This window comes from Pagrus major, chromosome 23, assembly GCF_040436345.1.
Source record: "Pagrus major chromosome 23, Pma_NU_1.0".
Lineage (NCBI taxonomy): Eukaryota > Metazoa > Chordata > Actinopteri > Spariformes > Sparidae > Pagrus > Pagrus major.
Genome location: NC_133237.1, coordinates 14,800,862 through 14,826,584, shown reverse-complemented (window position 1 = coordinate 14,826,584; position 25,723 = coordinate 14,800,862). Strand labels below are relative to the sequence as shown.

Here is a 25,723-nt window from a genome sequence, read left to right as displayed (position 1 = left end):
CTCACTTACCACCAGCACCGCTGACTTTGTGTGATCATATAACTGACGTGCTAATTCTGCTCTGTCTTGGTGCTGACGCCTCTATTTTGTGGCACATCGCTGTCAAAAAAGAAATAAATTAGGGGGGAGAAATATAAATGGCTTTGATATTTTGAGCTACTTTCAGTGGCCTGGAATATTCTAATGATGTCGGTCTGTGATCCATGAATACACATTTTAAATATTATTTTTGAGATTCCTTTATTTTCTTTATGGCCACAGGTTTGTACTGAATTCCCTGTGCTCTCACAATTCTGCATAACAGCTCTAATAAAAGTAACACAGCCCTCTTATTCCTGGTATTCATACGGGAGTAAAGCGTGACAACATTTCTAATATTAATCTCTGTCTGTAAATACGCTCACGGTTGATGTTTTTCCATCGTTCTGTCTCTGCCCCCCACGTCTCCCTCCCTCCATCACTCCATTCATCATGTAATTGGGTGGATTATGACTAATACCGAACCCACCGGCTGTTTGCGGGCTGTCAAGCAGCTTTTACACAGATTATAAATTGCTTAATATATTTGGATGCCTGTGTGTTTGTGTGTGTTCAGTCAGGACTGAGCGTTCATCCACCTTTTTGATCTCTAAACTGTCAAATCGCGTTAGGCGGCGCCAGACGTCGATATTTATTGAAGTGAAGTGTTAAAACCCGTATGGCACTGCTTGAGCAAATCAGCCGCTCATAATGATGAAAACGAGAGCGTTTCTGTCTCGCAGAGAAGATCGGAGTCAACAGCTGAAGTTGTCAGGAGAGAGCGTATTGATGTTGACAACTGTAATTAGAGGTTATTAATTGATCAGGTGCTGTTTCATCTTTTGAGATGCTGCTGAATGATGTACGAACACACACTTTCTCACCCATCTCAAAGAGGGAGATCTGAGCTTTCAACGTTCTATTTTGCGCTTTGGATCGGCACCTACGCATCCCCCCCACACACACACACACATACTGAAAACCCCTCACTGAACATCTTGTGTTAACAAACACTCAACACACATCCTAGGAGACCAAGGTTACACAGCGAGGAGAAGCTGCCCTGCCGAACAAAAGGATGCACGGATAAGCGTGGAACAAGATGAAAGCTTCTCTGTTGGCATGGCAACCAACCCGACGATCTGCATGCCGAGGTTTGATGTTTGACGTGTTGACGGTGGTTTCTGGGTTACAGAGAGAGAGAGAGAGGTGAGGGGAACCGGTTTGATCCAGCGCAGAGTGTTGTTTTCTTGTTGTTTTATTCTCCTTTCATTAAGAGAGGGCTGCGTGATTCAGAGCAGTGATGTTCAACCATCAAACCTCGGCTCCGTGTCTCCTCTGATGCTGCTGGAGCTCTGATCGATGGGCTCAGAGCCTGCGGCAGCTCTGTGCACAGTTTCACATGTGCATGTGTGTGATGCTGCCAGGCAAATGTATTGGTCCAACAGGCTTATTGACACACCACACATTAATATTGAGTATCGGGCAGTCAGTGTTGTTCACTGTCAATATGATGGAGGTCTCCTCCTGGAACAGCTACATCAAAACAGACCGTTGATGAAGCCTGATGTGATGTTGACTTTGCCTTTTTGTGCTTACTTTGACTGTTTCATTGTGTTTTGTATTAGTCATTGTTTATCAAAGACGCTCAACAGTAGAGATTCCTCTCTGCTTAAAGGTGCACTATGTAGTTTGAGGAAGACATGTTAAAGAGAAGACTGTTTTTATGCCTAAACAAAGTAAATAATCAAACTCTCTTCACTTTCACGACTGACTAAACAAACTGACCTTAAAGGACAACACAGTTTCAGTTTGAGTTTCTTCTCCAAAACTACATAGTGCCCCTTTAATCTCATTAAAATGGCTCCATACAGTTCATCTGGCCTGGTCTGGAAGCCCTGAGATCCCAGATTGATTTGAGTAAAACAGAAAAAACAACCAAATAAGATGGAACGCTGTGTAATGAAGTGTTCCTGGGCCCATGTCGTAATGTCCTTTATACAACATAGTGGTGAACCTCACTCCATCCTGACTGAGCCTTAAGCCCATGCCCCTTTTATTCACAGTTATGATGCTATCACCTGTTACCAATGGACCTGTTTACCAGTGGAGTGTTCCCAACAGGTGTTTTTTTTTTCATCATATATTTACAAAAATCAATGAAGTTGATTAAGTAAAGCGTTGGACATATTGTCTTATTGTCTGTACAGTTATCAATTGAGTGTATGTCAGAGAGGATTAACAAATTATCTGCTGTTTTGTTTATTTTTTACACAGCATCCAGACTTTTTTTGAAATAGGGGCTGTATATTTTAGTAATCAGAAAAATCTACTGGAAACTATATAAATAATCACTAATTCAACAATTCTCTGGTCTCATTGATGTGAACACTTTCAGATTAAGGAATGGGATGTTTTTTAGTAATAAATTAACTGATTAATTGAAAAACAGTTTACTCTATAATGAAAATAGTCACAATTTGCAGCCCTCATGTTGAATTTTGTCCTGCAACTTAATTAAAAACCAGTTTTAATCAAACGTTAATAAGCACTGGCTGGTGTGCGGCACGTGTCGCTGTGCAGTCGTGCCCAAAACGTTCTCATCTTTTCCTGGAAAGTCAGTCATTTCCCCTCGAGCCTCTGTCCTTTCCCTTTACTTTACTTTTCCTCCTGCACTCCTCTTTTTTCCCTCCATCCATCTGTCCTCCAGCGAGCACTTTAAGTGGCCAGTCTCAGTGTTAGGGGACTAACACCTCGACAACCCTCCCTGGAGCTATTTTAAGAACTGCTGCCTGTGTTGCCTCCTCACTGTCAGAGTCAGGTCAGAGTTTCTTTCTGTGGTAAATAAGAGAGGGTGTAGTTTGGCCTTTGTGTCACAAGATGATTTCTTCTAAAAACAATAAAAACAACCATTGAACATTGTATTTCCTTGTCATCTCTCCTCTTATTCCCTTGCTTCATTCCTTGGTATTAGTCTTCAGTACATCTACATATACAGCACTGTACATGCGTGTGATGTAACCAGGGTGACTGGGACCAGTGTTCCCTTGAGAGAGCAGTGAAGCATGAGAATATAAGACTTGTGGCGCGTCTATGTGCTCTTGGTGTCTGTGGCCTCAGCGTTTGTGTCTTTCCTTCCTCTCTACCTGCTTTAGGTGCTCTCTGCTCATTACCGGCATGCATCACGTGACCAAGGAGCTCATCTCTCTGGGCTGTTAATCGACTGCTCCGTCAGCCTCTCGCTCTCTCTCTGCGCATCCTGTGTTCATCCCTCATCTCTCTGTCTCACCCGATCTGTCTTCCCACTGTCACCCTCCCCCTTTTTAATGCCTCGCCGACTTGCTTCTTACTTGACTTGCTCTCCGTTTTCCTCCTGCCCCATTTTTGGGGGGTATGCTCCAGACGCCAGCCTTCATTTCTTCCTCCTCGTTTGACTTTTCTGTTTGATCTTCCTCCTGTGCGAATTTGGCATGCTTACTTATTAACATCCTTCAGCTGAGGTCGTGTCAGTCTGTCCAGGACCCCCTGCTGACGCATCCAATCACATCAGCAGACTGTTACTTAAAGAGAAGTACTTTGGGATTTGTATCAAACAAGGAGAAACAATGACATAAGTAGACAGAAAGGTGAAGTTTCTTTGAAGCAAAATCTATCAAATATCATGCAAATGATCCCTCTCTGACTGTGGTTTGCTTAGCCCATGTCATCCATGTCATTGCAGGGCTAAGGATGTGTTATTTCCAAGTCAGAGCACAGGCTTGGAGGTTTGCTTTTTCAAAGTCAAAAATCTAAGCCCCTGCAAAAGTAACTGTTGAGTCACTGGTATTGATCCATGACTTAAAATAACTCCCAGAAATACAGATATCTCACCATTTTGTGCTAAATGACTATAAAGGTCTTTTGAGGGGAACTCATTTTATGGGAATTTAACAGACTATTGCTGCTTCTTCTGCATTTATTCGGATCCTTTTGACTCTCTATAGTGAATCAGACAATGTTATTGGAGTGCAATGCTAAATTGGTGGAGTACTCTTTTACACACTCTTACTTTCACCTTTCTCTCTCATGGTGTACGTGCTGTTATTCAGTCCTCTACTGGCAGCATATTGGGAGGCTTAATCCCAGCCAACATGTCCATTTGGGCCCCATATGGGTCAATTGAGGGCTTTTAAAAATGGGTCCCAAGTGGGTTTGTCCTTGGATTGTTATAATCATCCATTGTTAGACGTTTTATTTCTCTTTTTTTACAGTGTATTTTATTTTGTGAGGCACTTTTTAACACCAGTTTTGATGAGTGCTACCCAGATAAACATTGTTATTATGACTATTTTTATTAGTATTATTATTATTATTATTATTATACTATTATCTCTCCTGCTCGTTAAAAAAACTAGTTTTTGCACAGTTTTTGTATTTAAGAGGTGCATGTAGGTGGATTTTATTACCATTGGTAGTGCCAGGCTAACTGTTTTCCCCTATTTCCACTATCTGTGCTAAGCTATGCTAACTAGGTGCTAGCTGTTCTCTCCACCAGAAAGAGAATAGCTCCCAAAATTACTAACTTTTGCTTTAAATTTACTACAATTCTGCAGATGTTCCACCTGACTTCCCGTCATTCCTCTAACCATCACAACAGCCATAATCCATAATGAATGTAAAAATGTACCCTGGTCCATGCTCTGTGGTTTTGTGTGACTCTTGTATAAGGACTGTGGGTGCTCACAGGGCAAGAAGGAACACACATACACACACTCACCCCTCCCGCTGCAGACGCCTCCTCGGGGCCTGATATTTGTCAGGGTGTGTGACAGTCGAGAAGTATCTACCCATCCATCAAATGCAGAGAGAGGAGAGGGAGAGCAGGTGAGGCTCTGTCACAAAAAGAAAGAAAGAAAGACTGAAAGAAGGCGCATATGGAATCTGTCTCAGCATCTGTCACGCCCAGTATGTCAACTGGAATGAAACGAGCAGAAAATAAAGGAGAGTGTGGCGAATGCTGCTTTTTTTGACGCGCAGCTGGATGTGTTAAATCAATTAAGAGCGCTTCTTGGCTCTTAAAAATGTGATTAAATTAGTGCTTTTCAGTGGTTCATTCAGCTGGGAGAGGAGAGACACGATATGCTGAAGGCGGCACAAACTGACCATAAATACATCCCCGTCTCTCTTTCTATGCCCACTCTGTTACCTCCCTCCTCTTCACCACTCATTCTCATCTATTTCTCCCCGTCTGTGCCCAATTATGAAGACACATGTACATTTTAATGGTGTCAATGTACTTCGAGTTGAAGCAGAATATAAGGGATTACAGATTGTGGATAAGGATCTAAAATTTAGTTCACCGTGCAGCTTTTTCTGTGCCATTTTCTACATTTTCTCTCCAGTCTGCCCCCTTTCCCTTTCCACCGTCTGTTCCCCCTCTTATATCATTCTTTTACCCTGCTGCTTTTAACCTCCCTCCCCTCCTCTCTCGTCTCCTGGGGTGCTGGCTTTAGCTGATTAGAGTGGCACGGCTCGCCTTGATTAATTGGATGAGCCTTGTCTCCGTGCCAGACTCTCCTCTCCTCTCCTCTCTCCCCCTCCTCTCCTCCACATCCAGAATCAGCTAAAGCAAACAGAGGCCTTTTAATGGCAGCGGTGCATTGAAATGACTAAATCTGTGGTTGTGTCAGCAAACGTTGTGGATGTTGGACTTTGTTCAACCTGAGAGGCACCTGACATGTTTCCCAATGTGTCATCTATGTTTTTAGCTCTCATAAAGAATAGGATGAGCATATATAGGAGTTAAATGTCTCAAAACTACTAGACCTTTGTTATATATTTTGTTGAGTTGTGTAAACATTATCCCAAATGTTTCTAACAATGTTCAAACACAGAGAAACCCTCAAGTTTACTCAAGGTAACGGTGCGTTTCAGTGTGTCGGTCATTGCTACATTCAGGGCTGGGAAATTGGCAAACAAGACGAAACATGAATAAAACTTACCTCGTCTGTGAATGTTTATGCCTGAGTCACGTTAGATTCTTGTCAGCAGTGGTGGTTGTTTAATGGTGTGTTCACCCCAATCGAAGCGATCATTTGTGTGTATTCAGGTCACTCACGCAGTGTTTATCCGCCCCAAACAGCCAGATTACTTCACTGTACATTAGCCGTAAGCTAATGTTGGGGAGCAGCGGCACAAGTACATTTCCCCTCCAGCTCCAGTCAGCAGTCTGCATTACAGTAGTACTTACAGACATGTCTTCTGCAGTCAGGTTAATAAACAGGAGTGAAGCTAAATCCACTTTTTGATCCCAAAAGTAATCTCTGAACTCTTCTCCTATGACTGTGCATAGGTGTTGCTATGCACCCAACTCTCTAGCCGACTCTGAGCAGCTGAGCAGCAGCTCTTCCCCCAGCTCTGCCTGGCCCTCCACACAACACTCTACAAATGTACATATTGTACGTTTAACAGATAATCAGTGGAGGACTGTTAGCCACGAGCCACATATGTGACGACCTGGGAATAAGGCTCAACACTCCTGTCCTGCATAGTATCCTTTTAACCAGACAGTCCTATAATTTGAGGTTGAGATGCTGTGTCTCTGCGTCCTCATTATACCTGACTCAATAAAACTTGGAACCATCCTTCTCTGCTCACCCTCTCGACCTCCACAATGTTTGAATCCGTCCTTCAGGCTTTGATGACAACAACAACCACTTCCATCTCCATGGCTCAGTCTCCCCACTCATTTGTCTCCTCCCTCCTCTCTGACACTTTCTCTTGTCTGTGTCTCCCTCCCTGTTTTCTCTCTCCGTTTCTGCCGTCTTTAAGTGAATTCCACTTCAAAAAGCCAGTCTCTGAAAGGTCGTCTGCAGCTTCCACAGACCCCCCGGGGTTCTTCATCTTTCTTCTTTTTTGTTGCTCTTTTTTTCTGTCTCTTTCCGTGTTTTTATTCGATCTGCCGTGCCCCTAGCACAGCCATGGCAGGAGCAGCGCGCACACACATACTCAAAATGACGCACACAAAACCCATTGTAGCACAGCCGAGTGAATGACTGGCTGGGAAAGTCAAATGTTCTGTTATTTCATCCCAGCAAACACAATCTCTGGAGATGCAGTGCCAACCAGAGAGCCCCCGAGGGACGCCGGGGCTTTCTCAGAAATGCAGACAATCACACAAACTAACTGCTCTGTTGTTTCCCTCCGTCTCTCCTTCTTCCATTACGAGCCATTTTTATCAAGCCTGAGTGACTCTGTGTGTGTGCAGACAGCTTGTGTGTGTGTAAGTGTGTATTTGATTTGCTCTGCCTGTTTGATAATGCTAACCAGGGAGGATGGACTCTATACGATGTGGAAGAATAAACAGGCACAATAACTCAATAACAAGTGGAGGCCACATTCAGTGAAATCACTGCATGATGAATGACTTTGGTTCTGCTGTGTTGAGACTGTACAATAGACGCTTTGTTCCTGTGATCACTGGAGCCTAACAGCCTCTTTGTGGTGTGATTATGTCCTGCATATCGTTATGATTGTGTGGGTTGGGACGGTTTGTTATATTTATGTATATGTTTATGTCTTTTAGAGATGCCATAAAGCACAGAAATAATGCAAGACATGACAGTCACAGCCTGGTGAAAGACTAGATTTAACGACTGAATGACAAATACAACAAATGAAATGAGCAGCATCAGAACAATATTTGAGAAGTATAAACAAGTAAAATGAATACTAGCCCCTGAGGTTCATCATTTTAAAGGAGACCTATTATACTTTTTCATTATTTTCCCTTCCCTTTAGTGTTTTATACAGGTTTTTGTACATTCAGAAGTTTAAAAGGTCAAAATCTGCACACACAATCTCACACATTTGCATAATTGATGCCTGGCATGTAACAATGATTTAGCACAGCTGCTCAGTTGTTGTTAGCTGTGCTGGCTCAGGCGTGTGTGAGCTGACCAATCAGAGCAGACTGGGTATTCAGGAGGGGGGCCTTAAAGAGACAGGAGCTAAAACAGAGTGTTTCAGACAGAGGGGGAATACAGAGCTGCAGCACTGGACAGTATGAGAAAACTGATGTTTTTTTGAGCACTAAAGCATGTAAACCTGTTCTAGTTGTAACCAAAATAAAATGATGAACCTAATATGTACTGATATTTCTCCTTTAAATGAATTAGTACACACAAGTCAGGATTTTTAACAAGGGGTTAAGTGATTATACATGATGTGAAGAGTGAGAGCATTTTAGCATCTTACAGCTCATTGTTTTGTTTAACAACTTAACTGTATTGGCTCAGGGCTACAGGGCTCTCAGTATCACCGTTTCCTCAGTGGAGCTCTGATATGTGACAGTATGCTGATACATACATCCACAGTATTCATCTGCTAAAGAGCCAGATATTTCCCTCAGGAGTTGGAAGAGACCAAAACAGAGAGGTAACAGGGGAATATTGGACTTAGATTCACCGGGTGGCCAGAAACATGACTCTGAACGAATGCTAATGTTGCTGCTGGATGTGTGAATATAAATTAGAATCAGTTTTAGCGGCAATAGCATTAGTAAAAGCAACAACTGTTCAATTTTAGAAGGTGATATGTCAGTTATGTTTTCTCCTTGTTGTGCTGCCCCCAAGTGGACACATTAATCAACTAATGCAGATTTAAGTAGAAATTATAATAATAATAATAAATACAAAAAATAATCCCCCCTGAAAAAATGCTGATTTTCTCATCTGTTAGTCAGAGTAGCACCCCTCCTTGTTTTCTCCTTTCTCATCTTCAGCACCTCACAGCATTAGCCAGCTGAAGGCTGCTGCCCCCTGTGGAGGGTGGAGTTAAATACAGCCTTGCTCCTTGAGCCTCATGTGTTCTGAAATAACCCATTAATCATGTTGCCATAGTGGGGGTGAGTGAGTGAGTAGGATGCTGGTAAGACAGAGAGAGGCCAGGCCCAAGAGCGACTCTGTCTGTCAGCTACAGCCTTGCATAATGAGGGCTAATGGATTGGGGAGCCTGGACATACCTGTCCAGTCTACTCACATTAGGATGAATAAAGAGCTGCGAGGCTGTTCTCTTCTGTCCTATGTGTGTGTGTGCATGGAGGGTGTGTAGAGAATGTGAGAATCTCGGAAGTTATTCAGTCATGTTCCTGACGTCTTTCCAATGTTTCAGTGTTTCTGTGGTTGTCAACAGTGTGTTTCTCTCTCCCCCAGGCTGTGAGCCCTGTGCAGGGTGGTGATGAGCAGTCAGGGCAGCAGCAGCAAGGGAAGTGGCCAGCATGCTGACACTCGTCCCCCTCGCCAGGCCCCCGGACCCAAGCTGCAGGTGCAGCGCTCCCTCTCTCGCGACACCATCACCATCCACTTCTCTGCTCTGGGGAAGGAGGAAGACGACGAGGAAGAGGAGCTCTACGGGGTTGGAGCTGCTGGGGATAAATCTGGGCTTGATGGTGCAGGGGGACTGCAAGGTCTAGAAGCTTCGGGGGCTGATGACCAGCCTGTGGCCACGGGCTTGGAGGCAAAAGAGGAGCTGCTGTTTGAATCTGCAAATGTGGAGACCTCCTCAGGAGCTGCTGTGCTCCCTGTTTCCTCCACCGATCTGTCTGTGGAGCCCTCCTGCTCTCACCCACACACACCCTCTGCAGCCATGACTATTATTCCTACTACCCACTCCCACCTGAGCTCCAACCCTCCTGCCAGCTCCTCCTGGCCCTTAGACCGTCCATCAGCCACACCCCCATCCACAAGCTCCAGCACCTCCTCCCCTTGCAAGTCCACAACGCTATCCTCCTCCAAACCGTTCCTCAGCCTGGTCAGGTCCTTGTCCAATGACATCGAGTCTCGAGAGACTGCTCCTGCGCCAACCTCTGTTGCGCCATCGCACGCACGCCACCGTCACTTAATGAAATCCTTTGTTAAGTCTCTTTCTACTGACACTTCAAAGGCTGAACATCAGGAAGGGCATCTTCATCACTACCTTCATCACCCCCCTCAGCAGCAAGTACAGTCCTCCCAGCGGCCACCTCGCAACATGCAGCTCTTCAAACAGTTCTCCCAGCCTCGCTTGACCTCCTGCCCCGTCGTAGTCACTCACGCGGGTGGAGACTCCAAAACAGCACCCTCGTCCCCCATTATGTCCCCAGATGGTAGGTCTTTCTTCAAGGTCCAAGAGGTGGAGGCGAGGATAGAAGATACAAAGCGGCGGTTGTCGGAGGTGATGTCAGACCCCCTGCAGCTTTTCAGTAAGATCATGGGGGATGAGTCTGGCGTGGGAGCTGTTGGAACTGCGGCTCATCGTGCCAAATCGCTGTCCTCCAGTGCGTCAGAGCTCAGTGGAGTGACAGCAGTAAACGGACACGCAGAAGGTAACAACTATAGCATCAAGGAGGAGGAAGGTGCAGAAGGGGAAGAAGAGGAAGAAACCCCAACGGGAAAGGGCCCCGATTCCGTTTTTTTCTCCTTCCCTTCACTGGCACAAGCTTCAGCCCTCGCACAGGCTTCCACTTTCCCCAAATCTCCTTCTCTCACTCTGGGCCGTTGCTCTATGTCGGCCCTGGTGGCTCGGCAGGAAGACGAGGACTTCTGTGAACTGTACAATGAAGACTTTGAAATATGTACCGATACAGAAACACCAGATGGGGATCATCCCAGGTCCGGGCTGCCCCGTACTGGTAGCACTGGGCTGTGCAGTGAACTTGACACAGAGGAGGAGGAGAAAATGGAGGAGGAGTTTGAGACTGTGCCTGTGACTGGCCTCATCTTCCTGGCACAGTTGGTGTACTGGTATTTAGTCCTTCCAGTGCCACCATATGTAGGTGCGGTGGTGCACGGGATTGTTGCTGGCTTCATGTTGGCCTTGCTGGTCCTTTGGCTGTCCTCTCCTCGACGCTCCTCATCGGGGACGAGAACAGGGAGGCGGAGGATGGATCCCTGGAATGTGGCCCAGTTGGATATCAAAGAACCAGGAATCTTCAAGGTGAGACAAAGCGTGCCATGAATGGGCCTTGTTGTATCCAAAGAGTCAATCTAATCTAGATTAGATATATTAGATTTGACTGTAGAAGTTTTACACATGTAGTTGATAACATCAGCTAGATAAAAGGTGAGTGCAGTGCATTTGTCTTACTGTGCCTTGGAGAAACTACCCTAAGTGAGAATGCTACAGTACAGAAAATGCCAATTCTTTTGTTTACTATCTAGCTAAATTGAAGTAGGTTGGACTGTTGTCCCCAAGAGCTTTTGTTTTGTATCTTTTGACAACATGTTCCTCGCTCTCGCATTTTAACATCCTCTCGCACTAGCCAAGCACTGAAATTTCCCCTGTTGTTTCAATTGAATTGGCTTTGCTCTCAGAGCCTCCTTTGGGACTGATAAGGTGGGAGTTTGGATGAGAGTTAAACTCGATGCAGCCTCATGGGGACCAGCAGTAAGGATTGGGGTGATTGTAGACCACAGTTTAGCTTTGAATCAGAGACATTCAGATGAGAGCATGACCACACTTGCCCCCCTTGTTCTCAGCTAACCTCTCTCCGTGATGTTGAAGCTCTCCCAGAAGAGAAATGTTCAGCAGTTTGAGGGGGTTATGTAAGGATGTGTACTGTGTGTATGTGTGTGTGCCTTAGTGGGTACCGAGCTGTTGCATCGGAGAGCTTTATGACTAGAGGGCACAGCTGTTCCAGAGGAGGAGAACATGATACACACAGATGAATGATAGACCCTGGAGCACACAAGTGCAGGGCAGCAGCAGTGGGGACAAACTTTCTTCTCTCTCTTCATCTTTCATTTCCTCTGACGATCAACAAAGATTGTTTCAGATGTGCTACTTTATCTTTTGTTGTGTTTTGTTGAAAATACTGCGAGGAGGGATATTTACAGAAATTGTTGAATCCTGACACTTTTTTTCATGTTTTAACAGTAAGTTAAGTCGACTTGTTGTTGGTCCTGGAGGTGTTTTGCTGCACTTCGCAGAGGCTTCATCAGTTCTGTTTACGAGAAGGGCCCAACAATGATATGAGATTGTCACAGATATATAAGCTTTCTGCAAATACGTTAACAAGAAATAGTTAACAAGAAACTGCAGCACAAAGAATGCCAAAGATGTCTGTGGTCGCCATTACATAGTTCGTTTAAGGGGTCCTTATAAAATATAGTTTAGTTTGGTTTAGTGCGTTTATGTTTTTCTGTGATAAAGAATAACATGGATGTATATTGTTATAAGATTTTTAAAAATATTTTTGAATATTGGTTTTAGCTTCATATCCATTATTGTTATTGTTGTGGCTCTACTCTTGTGGGGAGATCCACAATAAAGGTGCAATATGTAAGAAATTTGGTTGAGAACATTCAAAATCATCAGAATGTGGAGGAATAACAGTTTTGATTTCAGTTATGTTTTCACCCATGTCCGCTTGTTTGTTGGTTGGTTTGTCATCAGGATTACACAAAAACTACTGAACAGATTTTTACAAAACTTGGATGGAGGATGGGTCTCAGCCCAGAATAGACCCCATTAACTTGTGGTGCGGATCCGGATAAATGGATGGATCCAGGGACTTTCTAAAACATTTCATTATTTAGATGGCTGGTATCTATGAGTGAGTAGATTCTGAGCCAAATAAAAATCTGGATCCAGCAGATTTAAATATATTTTATTTGATATTGGACTCTCTGAGTGCCATTGTGGTTAATACTCATATCGAATCAAAATTTTAAATTGATATTAAGAAAACCTTATTACCTTCTGTCGTCCTTCAGACAACGTATCACAAATAAACATTTGACAGAGGAAAGTACAAACATAAAAACATGGTAATTGGGTTAACATGCAACAAAAAACACAACAAAACAATAGATCTTTGAACAGTAACGGCATGGAAAGTCAACTAGTAAGTTTTCTCCTGACTTTGACTGGGAGTCTGATGAGAATACATTTTGAGTCACTGTCATTTATAACTCTACCCCTCTCCACCCCCTCTGTCTCTCAGGGCTGGATGAATGAGATACACAGCTACGACCCGGAGATGTACCACGCCACCCTGACCCACTCTGTTTACGTCCGTCTGGAAGGCTCCGTCCTACGTCTGTCCAAGCCCAACCGCAACATCTCCCGCCGTGCCACACACAACGAGCCTAAACCCGACGTCACCTACATCAGCCAGAAGATCTATGACCTGACTGACAGCAAGGTGTGGTGGTCATGGGCAATGAGAGATGCTGGAAAGCTTTGTCATGTGTGTCAGAGAAGGACACAATGAGAGGGGCATTAATGTGTTAAGTGTGTGTGTGTGTGTCACCGCTGGCTCCAGTGTATTTGTGTGCTTAACAGATAGTGACATCAAGCACACGTCCCCTCATATTTGTCTTTGCCTCAGTGCATGCTTGCTAATAGGTCATGTTCAGTGACAAAGCTACTCAGACTCACATATTGTGTGTAAACATGGGGTGAATATCACAGGTCACTGACCCTGTACACACAACTGTGTGCTGACTCCATGGTTTTGTGAGTCTGAAGGCAGGACAGTAAGAGGACATCGCTCATGTCATTGTATCATGGAGGGAAGAGGTCATCACGGTCGTCCTCACCATGCAACTACAGTGCTCTCTTTCTTCTGGAGTTGAATGGCTCGCTAATGTCATTTCACCATCGTTAATGTGGATGTTTAGGCTGTTTTGAATGCTATCTATGTTTTTAGCCGCCAGATTACGCATATTAGTGTCCTCAAACATGCATTCATAGTCAAGCTTGGATTTTTTGACACAACAACCATGTGATGCTGTTATTTTGGTGATAGAATCTGTGGCAGAGTTGTGTTGACTCACAGACCGTATGAAATATTGTAATGTGAAGCTCAGTGTGGTGGCTCCGGCCATCACTATCTTGGCAGCGCCTGACTCAGCTTAACACCTGGTGTGAAGATGTGGAACGTGGTGGAGCTGAGGCAGGCCAAATGAAGCTGACGGCTAGCTAGACAACTAGCAGCTAGCTGTCACTGAAAGCCACAATACCATTAACTATGCATAACTTTAAGCCTTAAAGGGGCACTTTGTAAGATATGGCAAGGATTTTAACTTAAAGCATTAAAAAAATGAACTCACATCAACAGAATGTGAAGAAACAGTGTTGACGCTATGTCACAGATGTTTCCGTACTGTGTTGCAGAGTTATCTTCTGAAGTTAGCATGCTAGCCAGCTAGCCCTGGCCCATCCTGTCTTGTAATACCGCTTTGTAGCACTTTCTAATAGTAGCTAACTACAGCCAAGAACAGCTAGCAAAGAGCAGTAGTTGTCTGTTACACAGTAATCTGCTGCCCCCTTACTACTACTTTGCTAGCTACTTTGCCAGCTGCTTTCATCATTAACAAAACAAAAGACACGTTCTTACATTATGGGTCAAAGGCAAATTGAGCTTTGGGTTAGATAAATATAAATACATAATAGATGAGTCACTTGCACTTGCGATCCTCCCTGCATTGCTTTTTTTTGTTCTATTTTCAAACCATTTTTAGCCCTGAGTTGCTGTCTCACACCCTCGAGCAAGTCTGCCACATACGATGTATTTATAGCTTCAACGTGCTCTCCACATTTTTTTTGTCCTCATTTCAATGTGGGCATTCTGCTGCCCCCCGAAAACAACAACAGCATGATAACATCATCACTTTCATACTTTTGATTATCTGACCATGCTCTATATTCCCCCCAAAGATCCAGCTGGTGCCCCAAAGCTTGGCTCGGAAGAGAGTTTGGAACAAGAAGTACCCTATCTGCATTGAGCTCGCCAAGCAGGAGGACTTCATGTCCAAAGCCCAGGGAGAGAAGCCTGAAGGCGGGGAGGACAAATTAACTGGGCTGGTGGAGAAGCTGGAACGGACGGACAAATGCGAGAAAGTTGAAGTATCGGGATCGGCGGAGGAACCCAAAAGACCGACCTCTGGAGGCGGGGACCTGACAATCTACCTGTTTGGGAGGACGGGTCGGGAAAAGGAAGAGTGGTTCCGGAGATTTCTTCTGGCGTCCCGGATGAAGTCGGAGGGGAGAGGTGGCAGTCTGTCTGGCATTTGCAAGAGTGGTAAGTTTAAGACTGGGCCATGTACAGTAGGTTTAGAGACACAAACCACTTCCCGCAGTCAGAATTGCCATTCTAGTCTTGAGTATGTTACTGCACAGCCATCAGATCTGTGCATAAGCCCCAGCTTAGGGACTGCCAATCCCCTCAACTGAGCGAACAGATGAGTGTGAATGGGTCAGCAGGATTACATGCACAGAGAAGCAGCATATTATAGTATTGGTCTCCACTGTGGGATATAAGCCTGTAAGGATAAGGCTCGATTCAAAGGGAAACACTAGCACTGTGCGGGTCCGGTGATAAAGGCGTTGGAAGGGTGAACAGGATTACTGGAAAGATGATTTAAATACCAAGCTGTTTTCCTGGATATACATAGCAATTATGTTGAAAATGAGTATGTCAGTGCTAATATGAGTCAGAGAGATGATGCGCTGTGTCATAGTTGCGAGAAAAACCAAAAAAAAATCTTGATGATACATTATGTATGTGAAATATGATGCCTCGATTGGAATTACGGCAAAATGTTAATGATGCATAATCGTGTCACATTAACCATCCCTTCCTGCATTTCCCCTCCACCCTCCACGTTTAGCCTTCTTGCCCTCCCACAGCCGCAGTAGCAGCACCCAATCTGGCGGAGGCCTGGAGGCGGACAGCAGGAGCAGCAGCCGAGGGAGCCTGGAGGAGCTGTCTCAGCCTCGCCACAGAGAGACCTCTTCTGCCCTCCCCTGTGGCTCAACTGGAGGGATGAAGCAGAAGATGCTGCTGGACTATAATGTCTACATGGCTAAATACGTCAACCCCCAGGCACCACAGAGAAGCCCAACTGCCACTGACAGCCCTGGTCAAAGTCCCGAGAGCAGCCCCAAAACTACCAAAAAGGTAGGAAAGAGAGGAAGGACGCAGGAAACCCAGGAAACTCGGTCAAATATCCTCTCGGTTAATCGAATAATGGTCTATAAATTGTAAGAAAATGGTGTCGATGACTGTTTCCCAGTCCCTTTTCTCAGGCAAAAGGTACCCAACATTAAGCTTGTGCCCTAACAGTTTAATCCGGCCATGTGAAATAGACTGTTATCATACTTGAATTGAACCTATCAACTTAATTTTATGTGAGAAAGATTAAAGATACAGAACAAACCTGTATATGTGCCCTCCAGATACGCAGGAGTTCAGAGGAGGCTGTGGAGCCTGAGGCCTGGGTTAATGCTTTTCTTGGAAGGATATTCTGGGACTTCCTGGGAGAGAAGTACTGGGCCAACGTCGTCTCCAAAAAGATCCAAATGAAGCTCAGTAAGATCAGGGTGGGTACTCGTACTATCTGACACAAATCTGCCGTATCACAAGTGTGATCAGCTCAAGAGATAATTTTGATTCTCTGTATTCTTTCTGTATTTTTTGGTCTTCAGCTGCCGTATGTTATGAATGAGCTGACCCTGACGGAGCTCGACATGGGCTTCTCCATTCCTAAAATCCTCCATGCCTCCTCACCATCTGTGGACCACCAAGGTAGGTGTGTTCTGGATGGTCTGCTACAATGGAGATTTATTATGTTCCTGCCACCAGTCGTCTTTCCCCTCCCCTGCTATCCTTCATTATAACCCAGGCTGTTTATCAGTTCCCCCTCTCGCGTTTCTGACAGAATAGAGAAACTTTACTTTTCAGCTCAATCTATCCATCTCCTACCGTCCCTCCATCTTCCTTAAGCTTTGCTCTTCTTGTCTCCGGATAAAGACATTTTCCCCTCCCTTCCACCCTCTCTTCCTCTCTCCTCTGGAGTCCAGCCCCTCTGTGCGCCTCGCTCTATTAGGCCACAGTAATTAAACTTCACGTCTCGCGTCCCCCACATCCATTACTGAAACACTGACTCACCCTGCCTGCCGCCTGCCTTGAGCCCCTGCGAAGAGACTGGTCTGCCACACAGAGACAATACAGACACGATGGATATATTAATTCCTACTGTGGTGGTTGGTTTGGACAGAAAATGTGGAAAGAGAAGCTTAAGAAGGGGATGAAAGGGAACAGGTCGTGGGAGGTGTGTTTCAATCATTAGTGGTGCTTTTAAGCAGAGCGCAGGGTGAGGGAGGAGCGGTTTCCGTCTTTATTTTAGAAATATTCAGGGTTTTTCCAAAGACGCTCTCGTCCAATCTGATCTCGCGTCTAAAGATATAAGAGCATTGACAACGTGATACCTTTTTCTATTCGGCTGAACGAGCCAGTCATGAGTCATTCTCCTGTCAGCCACATTTCCACGGCTGAGTCTGCAAAGCTCATTAATGTGCTCTGTCTGAGCCCGTACACCCACAGAAACATACTCACAGAGCATCATCGGTTGATCCCAGCACATAATCAGTCCTGTGGGAACGGTGTCTCTGAAAGTGCTGCACTGTAAACCTGCGTGAACCTGACGGGAGGCGTTTGCTGCGGTAGTAACACACCTAATTTCGTATCTTGCATATATTTCTTTGCTCTAGTGCTGATGAGAAGGAGGAGAGGGAGAGTGCTTCCTGACTCATTAACGATGGGAATATATGAGCTGATTTATAATATAAAGCCTGTGCTCCAGGAACTACTAAACGCACACGGCTGATATAATTACATATCATTTTTCTATCCAGCACCTAGACATTGATAATGTAACCACTTTTAGTATGACTATCCATTATACTCGACTATGGAGAAGATTGAACATAAAGTGGGATCTACAGTCACACTAGTGGCTCTGTGAGACAGTAACGCTTATTGAACAGAAAACCAAACCATTAAATCTGATAAAGGGCCATTTGGATGTAAAAAATGAGCCAGAGAGGTCAAATAAAGTCATTTTCAGACTGTTAAGGCATGAAGTGTTGTAATATGTAAAGTAACGGTTGCCACATCTGTGCAGTTTAAACATCATCAGTGTTTTTATCATCGTTTACCACTGCTACCATCTCAGTTTAGTGTGAGCATGCTAAAAAACAACATATAAGGTGTGTATTACAATAACTTAGATTCAAAGTAATATCTTGTCTCATATGATGTTGCAGTTATTATGATATATTTCCCAGTTCTATGTAGAAACACACACATGCTTATTTATATTGACTCACTGCAGACCGTCTCTCCCTCCTGTGTGTCTCCTTCTAGACAGGGACAACGGGACACCGTCTAACACGACTTGACTTAATGCCGTCATTTAGCGCCTCTTTGACGCGGCCGCCTGCCACACACACACACAAATCAATGAGCATTTGTGGGGGAAGGAGCGAGGGAGAGGTTTAATAAAACACCACTTATCAGTTGCAGAGGTTAGCACTCAATGAGGAAACAGCAGGGGGATCGAAATCTGAATAGTTCTCCCGTCGCCTCCCGAGAAGTGTGATGCGTAAACAGGAAGTAGCCTGATGAAGTCAGCCAATAGAGCTGACCTTTTCAGTGTTTGCGAGAGGATAGGTCGTCTTCCTGGCGGGTCTGTGGGGGACTTCACGGCAATTAGAAACCTGGCAGGAGCTCATTCAGAGTTTTTCCATCTATGATGCTGCTTTTATTAATATTGAAAACAATACATGTCTGTGTCTAGGTCTGTGGTTTGATCTGGAGGTCTCCTACACGGGCTCCTTCCTCATGACGCTAGAGACTAAGATGAACCTGGCCCGTCTGGGGAAGGAAGGCGAGGGGCTCGGGGAGCACGGGAAAGAGTGGTGAGGCTTTCAAATACACCCAGTAATTTCCTCTTTTACAGCTTGTAATGAAGCTCAGCCTGATTTTTAAACTATCTGACAGATTTTTGTGAGTGATCTTTCACAGCTTGTCCTCATTTTTCTTGTTAATGTCTATATAATACATTCTCAGTGGATGTTTGAAGGATTAACTTTTTTTGCTAAACAAACAGCTCTGAAGTGGATGTTAATTGGGTAGATTTGCATGTAGAACCAATCTGTTTTTTTCACAATCCCTACCCTTTTTCTGTTGGTTCTTCCTCCCTCCTCTTAATCTACTAATCCTCTCTCTGGATGCTTTCCACTGTGGATTTGTCCAATTTGACTGGTGAGTTTTGGAACGGATGCCTGTCACTGAAACAATACATTTTGTTCTGGATTGTAGAAGCACTGGAGATTCATTTCCTGTGATTTATATCAGATGCATTTAATGGGATTTAGTTCTAATTCTTAATGGTTCTGGGTAAAGCCATTAGACTTTGCAGCAGTGAGGGTGTGTTTATGTGTGTGTGTGTGACAGGCCCAGGCCGCGGACATACTGCCTGGCAGACAGCGATGAGGAATCGTCCAGTGCTGGCTCATCAGATGAGGAGGATCCCCCAGAACTCCTCAGTGACAAGCCCGTTCCTCCTGGAGCCGAGGGGTGAGCGACTGTCTCTCTACAACAGCGTCTGAATTGAAAATGGGCAGAAACAGATTCACACTGATGTGTTGAAGCAGAATGTTTTGCCCTTTCAGTCCACCCACCCGCCCACTCAGTCCCACACGTTCGAAAGCTCGCTGCTGATTTAATGTAGCACCTGGTCACTCCCCTCCATCGTGGGTGCTGAGTAGCGAGAGATGCTGTTATGAATAAATGATGAACCTGACTCACTCCTTGCCTCCCCTCCTTCTCCTCCTCCCCCCCTCCTCTGTTTCCATCCTCTGCTCACGTAGCTATGTGGGAGGCCACAGGCCCAGCAAGATCATGCGCTTCGTGGACAAGATAGCCAAGTCGAAGTACTTCCAGAAGGCCACAGAGACGGAGTTCATTAAGAAGAAGATGGAGGAGGTGTCCAACACGCCGCTGCTGCTGACTGTGGAGGTGCAGGAGTGCCGCGGGACGCTGGCTGTCAACATCCCACCTCCCCCCACGGACAGGATATGGTACGTTCACTTCCAGGGAGGAGTGCAGTCAAGACTGTGGGATGAAGTCAGGGCTCCTGGCTTGAGGATATAACTCAGCACCCTCTGCTGGGTGTAAAGTGAATAAAATAACAAGAATGTTTAATCACAAGTGGACTAATTACACTTAAAATGAGGGCACACAGGTATATTTTCATTAAAGATGTTGAATATTAAATCCTTAAGTACACACTAAGTTTAATTCTAATGAATATCGAATTCATCTAATCACCCTAATTAATCTGATCACTTTCATCTGCATCTACTTAAGTGATTCCCAACCTGTGAGTCAGGACCAATACAAATCAGAAGTGTCACCAGATGATTAAAAGATTAAAGGAGCTATATATACAAAATTAAGTTTAAAACAATTAAAAATTAACTAAAATTCTGCCTCGTAATACCATATATTATGGTGGTTAGTTACTGTAGGATCTAGTCTGAGAGGATGAAGAAATAGCCCACTGAGGGCAAGAAACCACGTTCGGCAGCAAAGAAAGAAGTGACAAAAGGAGAAGCAAAACATTAGTTAGCTAACTTGCATACAGCACCTTTAAGAAAGAAAGAAAATTATGCATACTTTGTTCCCTAAATTATGCATTAAAGTCCCATTTTATGGACTGTCGCGGAGTCCTTCACAAAGAAATCTACAGTCCAGCAGCTTTACTTAAAAAAATTGTCCACAGGCTTGTACCAGACGAGGAATCCCACATGTGGTCAATAAAAAAAGTGAGTAATACATGTAAATAGTGACAAATTGTTACATTGAGCCCCTTTAAACAATGTTGGGAACCACTGATCTACGGCATCATCGTGATCTTTTATCAGTTTCTACCATTTCCTCAACAAAGTGTCTCATCTTGTAAAATAAGAAAACAAATTGAATTTAGTAGAATAAAGAAAATATGCCTGTTTTCTGAGAGTCCAATAATGCAGAATACAAATCAGTTTGATAAAATTATCTGGTTTTTCACTGTCAGTGTTTCCTCTTGGCTGTCAGGTACGGTTTCCGGAGTCCGCCTCACTTAGAGCTGAAAGCTCGGCCTAAACTGGGTGAGAGGGAGGTCACTTTGGTTCATGTGACTGACTGGATTGAGAAGAAACTGGACCAGGAGTTCCAGGTGAGAACAACGGGAAACTGTGCATGCAAATGTTTATTCAAAAGGACAAAGATTGCCCCCCATCAGATGTTTTAGGGTGAAAATTCAGGTGATAAAAGAGGATTCATTTATGGCTGCCCACCTACACACACTTCAAAGCAGTGAGCCTGTGGCTTTCCCACCCCTCATATATACATATCCAAAGTAATGATACGCCTGCTGTTATATAACCGCCCTGAGGCACACCTGCAAACTACCGTGTCCCTGTCAGGTCTACCACACATCTACATTTATCCCTGTCCGACTCCTCTGAGGGTTATTATTATGTACCGCCCCCCTTCAACCTTTCCTCCGGTAAAATACAGTGCTGCAGTGAACACTGTTGTCATTTGTGAGTGAGTGTGTACATCTGGCTTTCAATAAATGCGGGACTCACATGGGGTGTTGTTACTTGGGGCGATTTTAGCAATTCTTCAAACAGATATACTCTCATGCTACTGTCTTTATTTGACACTACATAGTAGTTTCTGCTCCATTTCCTCCACTACACACACACAATAGCTTTTGAACAGGTATATTTTCTTTGTTTAAAGGCTCAACATGTGAGAACTACAATTATCAAGAGAATGTGAAGGGACCACATATTTGATGTGTCAGAGATATCTACATATTGTGGTACAGAGATATCCTCTGAAGTTAACATGCTAACTAGCTAGCACTTTTTACCTCATGAACACCAACATTCCCCCAGTGCTCCAAGCCAAATTTCTAAAAAAGTATGAGCACTGATTTTCTTTTAAAAATAATAATAATAAAAAAAGGAATGTTGAAATGTTGCGTTTCAGTATCCTCTCCGTGTTTTTATTACTTGAAGATGACTTTGCTTGTTGCTGTTCTCGTCCTCCCACAGAAAATATTCGTGATGCCAAACATGGACGACTTATGGCTACCCATAATGCACTCTGCCATGGACACGCGTTCAAATGCCAACTTGGTTACTGTGACAAATGATGCCTTGAAGGACCCAGAACCTGAGGAGTCTGAGGTCTCGGACATGTGAAGACTGATGGACAGACGGACATTTTATCACCGTGGCAATATGACAAAGACCCCCTGCTCCTGCCCTCAGGCACCCATGGGTGCAGCAACAGGGCCGGGCCAACCCTCCAATATTTCTACCCACGGTCCAATCCCATTGTTGCACCAGTCATGAAGTGCACTCGCAAAACTTGGAAGTGTTGGGGCGAGCTGTGACTCATAGACTGCCATCCAATCACACAGCTTTATTTGTGTGACGTCAAACGCTACGACTAACTCTCTGATGAAATACTCCACATGGGGCATGTCGAGACTGTTCAACCAGACAAATAGCCATCAGATTCAACTAGAAGAACCATAATACCTGTGATGTACAGCTGCACCAAACATGATAGTTGTACAGTGTCGACTTTTTGTGCGACCTTTCTAATCGAGCGGTTTACCGTTTGCTACAACTCCACGAGAACTTTGAGGCCGCCGATGAAGAGTGCGTATGTCTGAGTGAGCAAACGTTTGAAGGAAGAACTGGAAGATGATTTTGCTGGAAGCCCCTGCGTCCGTTAAAACACATTTCACAGGGAAATCAAGACTCTTTTTTTTCCACCCATCCACACTGCTGCCTGTGCCAGCCGCCTGGTACCTATATGCAACTGATCAACGGCGCTGTGTCCATGGGAGATACTGGTGAATCTACTATGGACACATCATCATACAGCCTGTGTCCGTTTAACCGTAGGGACTAGAGCTAAAAAACTGACTACATGGGGTGAGTTAAAACATATCTGCAAACACAGCAGCTGAACATTGCCTAGGTCTGATGAATGTATAATTAGGAATGCAGCTCCCTAGCTGTGCGAGGAATAGCTCATTCACTGACGACGTGCTTTCACGCGACATGCTTCAAGACTTCTCTTCATGTTATATTCAGAGTTGAGCAAAAGTAATAATTTTCTGTTTTTATTGCCAAAGCAATCTTTCAGTCCTCTTCTTCGAAGGCTACTGTGTGAAGCAATCGGTTCTTTATCTTGTGTTCCTATCGAGGCGGCGATGTAGAGCTAAAGTTTGGATATTTGTAGCTGGGAATTCACCTGATGAAGATGTAACCTGCAGGGAGGATTTTTTTTGTGGAGCAGGGGAATGAAACCCTTCTGTGAAAATCACGAAAAGAGCGGGAAACATGCCCTCTCTTCCTGTTTTATTTGAATAAATAACATACTGGATATTAGCCATATTATTTAATGTTGACAGCAGACACCCAGCTAATGAATGCTCTTATTTGTTGGATTATTTATTGATTTGCTGTTGTTTGCTGTTCTGTAAAACGACAATAAACTACAAAAGTAACTTTGTGATCTGCCAAGACAACCCGGCTGCTTTACAGGTGTTTTGTTGTTGTTGGTTTTTTTTACATGCATTTCGTTCAAATGTGTGTTGGCAAAGTGTATGAGGCAGAAAGTGCCTTTAAAATAATCAAACATTCCTCCATGGTGAGCCACCACATTTGTTGCTTCAGTTGAGGATCAAAGAGAGAAAAACGTCTTTGTGCCATTAATGTGTCTGTCAGGACATGCCCTTTGTTTTCACAGGTTTTTTCGATGTTGTTCATTTGCACAGTGATGAAAATATGAAAACATTGCTGTTGTGTTCAGTGATGTCACAGAATGTTCTGGTTCTGATCGTTGTGGATCAATAAAACCTTTTGCTTGGAAACAATTTGTGCTGTCTTGTGGTCGTAAGGGGAAGAGGAAGAAAATTAGAAGATAGCAGATCTCACTCACGAGGCATCGATCTGTGTGTCAGATTTCTTTACTTTTCTAAATTGCGTTTAGGGCTATGGAACGCCATTATTGTCAATATTAAATAGATAAAAGCATATTTATTCATGTATTTATTTAATATTGACTAAAATGGCATTCCATATACAATTATCTTCATTATTGATTATTCTGCCGTTTATTTTTCCAACTACTGGATTAAATTTGTCTATAAAAAGTGAGAAAACATTTTTCAGGAAGTCCTAACGGATGTCATCAAATATTATTTCGTCCATCAGTCAGTCCAATACCGTAAGGTAACTCCATTTACAAAGATATGATCCAAAAACTGCTAATTCTCACATTAAAGGAACTGCAAAAGGACCGTTTGTGACTTTGCAAGGGAGAAAAAAGACAATTTATCAGAATAGTAATTTTTTGGCAATACATTGTTGCAGCTCTTTATATTTTCAATATTGGCAAATAAATCAGCTACATGGGTACAAATTAAAAATTGTATTCTCTTGATTTGTACAGTTTATTTACATGTGATTGCTCAGCAGTAAAGATTAATTGATTTCTCAGCAATTTTTTAAATAAGAGTCAATTTTAATGTGAATATTTTCTGGTTTCTTCACTCCCAAAACTAAATATTATTTGATAAACAATAATTGTGCATACCTCAAGTGCATTTCTTGCACAAAGTTATGGCTGTGAAATGTCTTCAGATTCTGTGTCTTGCTTTAAAAGAGCAACTTGGTGAGATTGCCAAGAAACTCCAGTTATAACAAGACATGATGATCTTGCACTATTCTTGACCTGAGTGGCAAAGATGGGCCAATCAGGTTCAAAGTAAGTGCCTGAAAATTTATCTACCAAAACATACAACAAATAAAAGAATGAAATGGACAACAATTCTGTGTTTGTTGACAAATGCTTTATTTAGACGGGACGCGATACATCCTACAGTGCAAAAATAAATATTCTGGTACAAAAACACACTTACAGCAAACCCACACCTATTATATCACCTTTTAAATTGACACCAGCGTGTTCGTTCCTTCAGCGTCACAGTCCGATTTCTGCGGAAATAAAACAAATTTAAGTAAACTCATTTATTGAAACACCATCCATGTCAGAGTGGATGCGTGTTATGTCAGATCTGAGTTGTCTTCAGTCTTAAATCAGAAGTCTAACGCATCATGATCATCATTCATAACCATTACAAGCCTGTCTGCTCACTCCAGATACTTACTATGGTGATAATCCTGGGATCATTCTGCAACAGAGCCCATTTACTGCATTCCTGCAAATAGAAAATATCTGTTAATTTGATTATTTAAAAAACACATAAAACATCCTGGAGTTTTTGGGTCAAGTCAGATTTGAATGTTGACTTCATTTTTACATCAGAAGTCTAACGCACTAAAATCATCACTCATGAATCAAAAGCACGAGATTAAAGGAGGGTTTTTAGCATTAATACTCACTGTCTTGAATCAAAGGGGCCTTGGTTTGGCCTTCATCTGAGCACCACCCTTCTGCCCACGTGTGGACGTGCAATCAACTCAAAGACACTGCATCGATCCGAGTTAATCATTCGGCCTGTAAACAACATAAAATATGTTAGTAGGAGCAAAATAATGCATCAAATTTGCCATTTTATGTTGTGAAACTTTAAACTTACCTGCACATTTCCACGCCGGTGCGGCCTAGTCCCTCTGCAAGGATGCTCCAAAGTGGGGAGTCATTTCACGTTTCATATTAAACTCTTAAAAAAAAGATGCAGCTACTATATAAAAATATAAATATTAAATAATGTATAATCTTTTCCCAGTCTTGTTAAATGGAGATATTCGGCGCATGACTGCAACAAGCATGCTCTCACGGGGCGGACCGGACCTCAGA

The 25,723-nt window shown here is 43.6% G+C and overlaps 1 protein-coding gene, 1 long non-coding RNA gene and 1 other non-coding gene across 3 annotated transcripts in view; 1 reads left to right on the top strand and 2 right to left on the bottom strand.

Moving 5' to 3' along the window:
• Positions 1-23,768, top strand: part of tex2 (testis expressed 2) — a 28,978-nt gene extending 5,210 nt beyond the window's left edge. Inside the window, exons 3-13 of the mRNA XM_073495060.1 lie at positions 9,210-10,971; positions 12,980-13,180; positions 14,698-15,061; positions 15,651-15,940; positions 16,219-16,362; positions 16,468-16,567; positions 18,621-18,741; positions 19,280-19,402; positions 19,696-19,905; positions 20,924-21,044; positions 21,934-23,768. Of these exons, the coding sequence (XP_073351161.1) occupies positions 9,235-10,971; positions 12,980-13,180; positions 14,698-15,061; positions 15,651-15,940; positions 16,219-16,362; positions 16,468-16,567; positions 18,621-18,741; positions 19,280-19,402; positions 19,696-19,905; positions 20,924-21,044; positions 21,934-22,083 (3,561 nt within the window). The 5' untranslated portion in view covers positions 9,210-9,234 and the 3' untranslated portion in view covers positions 22,084-23,768. The remainder of the gene's footprint in view (positions 1-9,209; positions 10,972-12,979; positions 13,181-14,697; positions 15,062-15,650; positions 15,941-16,218; positions 16,363-16,467; positions 16,568-18,620; positions 18,742-19,279; positions 19,403-19,695; positions 19,906-20,923; positions 21,045-21,933) is intronic.
• Positions 23,769-24,544: 776 nt separating this feature from the next.
• Positions 24,545-24,677, bottom strand: LOC141020283 (small nucleolar RNA SNORA50). Its single transcript, XR_012180811.1, has one exon. It is a non-coding gene; the product is annotated as a small nucleolar RNA SNORA50 (small nucleolar RNA).
• Positions 24,678-24,746: 69 nt separating this feature from the next.
• Positions 24,747-25,683, bottom strand: LOC141020157 (uncharacterized). The gene is made up of 4 exons (XR_012180799.1): positions 25,503-25,683; positions 25,306-25,420; positions 25,071-25,121; positions 24,747-24,897 (listed from the first exon to the last, which is right to left on the bottom strand). It is a non-coding gene; the product is annotated as an uncharacterized lncRNA (long non-coding RNA).
• Positions 25,684-25,723: the final 40 nt, after the last annotated feature.